At 32.1% G+C, this 6357-nt stretch overlaps 1 protein-coding gene across 1 annotated transcript in view; it reads left to right on the forward strand.

Moving 5' to 3' along the window:
- The first annotated feature begins 311 nt into the window (after positions 1-311).
- LOC127862758 (inactive pancreatic lipase-related protein 1-like) overlaps positions 312-6357 on the forward strand; it is a 24263-nt gene continuing 18217 nt past the window's right edge. The window contains exon 1 of the mRNA XM_052402012.1: positions 312-372. Within this exon, the coding sequence (XP_052257972.1) occupies positions 312-372 (61 nt within the window). The remainder of the gene's footprint in view (positions 373-6357) is intronic.

Consider the following 6357-nt stretch of genomic DNA (forward strand, 5'->3'; position numbering starts at 1 on the left):
GTTTTGTTTACATACAAGAGTTCATGCCATATTAGCCTAATTTTCGCCACTATGCCCGAATTGCCCAAGTCATGGTTTGCTTTGAGTTTATGCTGATTTTTTCAAGTTTATTATAACATCCACAATCTCGGTAACTTAAGGTTTTCGCTCAATAACCGTCATTTCATCTCGGTAACTGTAGGGTTTCGCTCAATAACCATCCTTTATACAAACAAAAATACCCGGCGGTAACATAATCGAGTAAATAACTGCGGTATTTAAGGCATTGCGGTTTATATTAACGATCACGTTTGCAAACGCGGCAGTCAGGAATGTACGAGATGAGGATAACATTTGGCTTATGTGTTCTTGGGCTTTGCACAGGGGCATTTGGTATTAATTTAAGAGAAGTTTTTGTCTTTTTATTGGTAGTTTTTAATAATATATATGCTAAATTGTTCAGAGTAGTGATTTGACGAATGCTAAAACGATGATGATGGTGGTGACGATAATGGCGATGATGATTAATAAATATTAAAATAATCATCATCATCATCATTATAATCAGTATTATCATTTGAAATAATAATAATAATAATAATAATAATTATTATTATTATTATTATTATTATTATTATTATTATTATTATTATTATTATTATTATTATTATTATTATTATTATTATTGTTATTATTGTTATTATTTTATTATTATGATAAAACGGAATGATTTCCAATTAAACTGAATGTTTTTCATAAATGCAGGATTCTCGCTGAGAATAAATTGCGTTCGCCACCTATCGTCCCTAGTTAAAAAATAATGTATAACCGGTATCTCCAAAATATGGACCATTTTTGGCCATTCTTAAATCTCTGTATACAATTCATACACTTAGTTTCTAGTTGTATTTTATTGAATTTAAGGCAAACAAACGTAACGTTGTATCATGAATATTTCTTTAATTATACATGCCAATAACTCAAGCAACACACATACATATATCGGTAATAATATATGTTTATTTATTTGCTAACCATGCACTGACCTGGCATAGCTGCTATAAGTAGCATGGAAATATAGTATAATCAAAACATACACTCTAACTTAAGTACCTGAAAATGTATGAATATCAGAACAATTCTTAAAAACTATTTGCAAGTAAAAGAATTAGTAAAAGAATAGTAATACATTAAGTAGAACAATGTCACCAACTTATATAAAAGGTTAGATGCATACAAAGTGATGTTATCTTTGGAAATACAGTTGAATAAATGATTAATGTAATATATTCCATTTACTGTATGTATGAAACAATAATAAGAAAACATTAGAATATGAAGTCTGTTTAAAACACTATCGCATAAGTAATATAGTGTATTATCTATAAAACACAAATCATGCTGGTTTTGTATACGGGTATTAAACATGGATCATGTTACAACAGGTAACGGACAGTTTATTATTACGCAATAAGGAAGACATTGTATAGATACATTCATTAAATAAGCTAGTAAATGTTACTTTTTAGAGTTGTTGTGTCTTACTCCAAACGATCATAACACAGTGGTCTAGTGACAGGGTTATTTTACTTGCTTGCCGTAGTTATTTTATCTACTAGTAATATTGAGGCATTTATTGACATGCATACTAATTTGCATATTTCATCAACATGGTTATCGTCAGCAAATTGTTCATTAAACTTCTCCTTGATAATATTTGCACATCTGATCTCTGTGATGCCATGTTTATGTTTACGGATATGCATACTATATTAAATCTTCAATTTTATCAAATTGAACTTATGTTCCATCCAAGTTTACCAACGCATCATAACTTTTTAACAAAATCACCATGTCACTATTTTTTTTCCTCGCAAACATTGATTGTTCCTAATTCGCTCCGTTTACGTATTTTTTTATCCCAATGCTATCCGTTTTCTACAGAAAAATGGATTGTTAGATGCCCTGTTCTTGTCATAACAGCTTCTAAATACGAAAACTTATCAGAAAAAATAATTCAATCATACAGAAGTTTTGAAATAAAAATATTGCTTTTCTTGATTTTTAACAATTATCTCAAATTTTCAGTACGAAAGATCTTGATAGGAACATTATTTATTTTGTTAATTGATAAAAGGCAAGAGTATGTTGAAAACGTATAAATGCTGTTATCATTTAACTACAAATATTACCAAGAGGTTAGTAAAACTGTTTTTTTTCCTTTTTTATTTCTAATGAAGAGCACTTAACTTTAAATCATTGACGAAAACAGTTTTAATGTTGATAAAGTGTACCGCTCAGGACCGGATTTAGGCAATTAATAGCAGATGCGGATTTCAGTGTTATTTTTCGCAGTGGTCACAATGTACCTCCCGTAAATGGCGAGAGTTCAAAACCAACGCGGCGTTTTCATGTTTTCAACAGATCAAACTTTTTATACACATTTTTATTGATACATGAGGATAATTATAGCAATATAATATTGAATTGCTAAGAGTGAATTCATTCAGCACTAATTTAATTATATGAATTGCATGGGGTTTCGTGCAGTTTTAGACGATTATATTTGATTAGATTTAGTTTAAAAAATACTTTAAGTATGTTGAGTAATATCGTAATGCCCTTTTCCCAAACGAAGGCCGAGCAGCAGAAACAGGAATCATACCAAAATGGCGACATAAACGGTTTAAATTGAAGGAATAATAATAATACTATTACTATTATCATTATTTTTATTATTATTATTATTATTATTATTATTATTATTATTATTATTATTATTATTATTATTATTATTATTATTAACCTTTTATAATAAGCATATGGCCTCATATTCCAGGATGTTGGTGGTCACTTACAAAGGAGGTTTGTTACAAAGCTGACGGAATCGGATGTTTCAGCAACGCCAAACCATATGACAACGCCAATTGTAGACTTCCAGAGTCGCCAAATGCTATTCAGGTAAAGAACATGCTCAAAATAAGTAATTTAAGACGCTCCGTTCTAGCGACAGTAAAATTCTGTGAAACTACGTGCATTTATTTCCACCTATAAATACACGTCCGTTTCATTTAAGAATAATAGTATATTGAATCTACAACACGTCATTAAGGATATTATACAAAAGTCTTAGATATTTGTTAAAGTGATATTATGGGCATTTTTCACTATTGCATTTAGCTGAAATGATTAAAAGGTCAAAACAGTAAGTTAAAATGTGGTTACTGACCAATTATCAACAACTCATCTTGCGACCAGTTGTTTATACAAATTATTTTATAGTCGATATTCTTACGTGACTCACCCAGTCCTCTAAGCCGAAATGATCCGTAAAACAAAATTGTGTCTTTGTGTCGTATGAACGAATCTGCACTAAAACTAAATTTAGGTTCACATCGTACATGCATGATCAGTTGTCAAACGAAAGTACGGTTGATATTTAAATGCATTATTTTTCTCTTTCCGGGATATTGTTTTAGTATGTTGATGATGCATTAACAAATATAAGTGTTTATGAAGTGAAAACACCAAAAATAAACAACGGTTATGATAGACACCTATAAACTGCTAGATTCCCATAATATCACTTTAAATGAGCCCCACTACAATGTTGTGCATAAGATTGATTCATTAATCCAATAGTACCCAAGTAATTCACAACATGCATTTACATTTTTAAAATACACTATTAACACATGTGGAAGAAATGTGGACGACACAATATTAAATATTATACCATGTTTCAAAGAGTAATACAAATTTGCACTTTCCACAGTGTTTAATTCAAGTTACATGCACGTTAGAGTTTTCTATAACTTCCCATCGGACTGGTGTATGGCATTCTCGTGTCATTTTAAGATCAAGTTCCTGCTGTACACCCGTGCGAACTCCCTGTCGCCAGAGATCGTGACTAACAATTCCCTCTCCATCCAGGCGTCGAATTTCTCCAGCACCAGAAAGACTAAGTTCATCATCCACGGCTACACTGATAAACACGGTCCATGGATGATCAAAATGGCACAGGCTATAATCGAAAGGGTAAAATCTCAATAGCAAGAACGTGGGCTGATTGCTTCAACTGGCCTAGAGTGGAATATCGACTGATAAATTTGCTTTTTTCGATTTGACTTGTTTTTTTCTATTTTAGCTTTATTTCCTGTATTACATTAATAATATAGAGACCATTTAAAGCAAAACGAACAATGTTTTTATTGAAAATGGTCTTAATTTAATAGACAGGCGAAATATCAGTATTAGAAAAGGGTTTAAGTTGTATCGTGTTTTGTAACAAATGTATGATTCTTCCACCCTGTCTTCAAAAGCCGACATTGTTTAATGTGAATGTGCTCAAAGGAAACACAGATCAAGGACTGTGCAAATGATCTTATAAATGAAGCCTGTGAAGATACCCAGTTTTCAAGATGCATGTTTTATTATTGTAATTAAACGTAGAATACTAATTTACTTCGACATTACTCAGAAAAAGATTTGAATCGTGCGAAAGGCTTGCGTGTTTTCCATTATTCTGCACACAACTTGCCCCATTCCTAGTTTACTGTATCATTTCAATATTGTATGTTTTTTTTGCTTTCGTTGTTAATTAAGTTCGAGGAGATATTTGAACGTTTGCGCATTTAATTCGCAGGAAGACGCAAATGTGTTTGCAGTGGATTGGTCGAAAGGAGCTAACAACATCAATTACCTGCAGGCGGTGGCGAATACCAGGGTCGTCGGGGCTCTGATTGCGCAATTTATAACACAACTTCGCACCACTACGCAGGCGCAATATGGCGACTTCCATTTGATTGGTCACAGTCTTGGTGCCCATATTTGCGGTTACGCCGGTGAAAGGATTTCCAGAATCGGTCGAATAACCGGTCTGTGTGCTTAGTACATATATCGAATGTTATTGTCCTTTATTTAATATGGACTATTTAGTAGGTGTAATTCTTCTTTATGCCCACTTAACGCGCCTGTTAAAGCGGGGTTTTTTTTTCAAATTATCCTTTAACATGTTACTTTGAGTGGCCTTATTCGATGTTCTATTGTTTATATTTAATTGTATATTTTATAAACATAATCACTTGCTTGTGTTGCCCTTTTTTATTGGTAAAACGTGTGACCTTAGTTTTAAATATTGCCAATATACTCGCTGCAGGCCTTGATCCGGCCGGTCCCCAGTTCGAGAAAAAGGACCCCAAGGTTCGTCTGGATCCTACTGATGCTTTGTTTGTCGACGCCATTCATACGAACTGCTACTTAGTCATTCAACTTGGTAGGTAAAGAAACGCAATAGTGATGTAATTTATTCAAAAGACTCCGTACACAAGTAAAGCATTCGATAAAAAAAGATGTCGATCTATAATTATATTGGTATTATTATTATTATTATTATTATTATTATTATTATTATTATTATTATTATTATTATTATCATTATTATTATTATTATTATTATTATTATTATTATTATTATAATTATTATTATTATTATTATTATTAGTATTATTAATAATATTATTAGTAGTAGTAGTAGTAGTAGTAGTAGTAGTAGTAGTATTAGTAGTAGTAGTAGTAGTAGTAGTAGTAGTAGTAGTATCATTATTATTATCATTATTATAAGTATTATGGTAGTAGTATTTAACGCACTGAGATTTTCATGTCGATATCTCAGTATTTATTGCCTTTACGTTTTAAGTTCACTTGAGCACAGAATTCTTATGGTGATCATAGTTCGTGCGTCAATCGTCTTGTGTCGCCTTGCGACAATATTTACGTTGTTAACACTCTTAAGTTTATTGTTCGTTCTATATGTAACTTGGTCAGACATTTTGTCCGAATGATATATTGTTCGATTTCGAAACTGGGTTTTATGAGGTCAACAATAAGGTCACTTTGTTAATTTAAAAAAACGCTTGACACTCTAGAAGACAATTTATAGTGTAATCTTCGTGAACTTGGTAAAGACATTTTTTGCTAATTTTGCGTCGATTAAGCATTATAATGGCTCCGATTATTCGAAAACCATGTCTCTATGGGAAAGGCTCGTATGACTTTAGTGAAACATTGTTCACAATACAGAAGTCAAACTTTAAGCTAAATCTTCGTGAAACATGAACAGGACATTTGTTTAATAGCTTGGTTAGGTTTCAAAATGAGTCTTGTTTGTCATAAATCATGGACGCCAGGGATGGGGGGGCAGTTATCCTCGTTAAACTCGGTAGGAAAAGTTGTTTAAATGGTATCTCGACCGAGTTCGAAAATTATTCCGGTCTGTAATATTTCTGTAATATTTCCGGGCAATATTTCGTCCACGGCTATAGTAAATCATTGTGAACGGTCTATTTGCCACATATAATGTCCGTGTGAGCGCCTTAG

This window comes from Dreissena polymorpha, chromosome 16 (genome assembly GCF_020536995.1).
Source record: "Dreissena polymorpha isolate Duluth1 chromosome 16, UMN_Dpol_1.0, whole genome shotgun sequence".
Taxonomy (NCBI): domain Eukaryota; kingdom Metazoa; phylum Mollusca; class Bivalvia; order Myida; family Dreissenidae; genus Dreissena; species Dreissena polymorpha.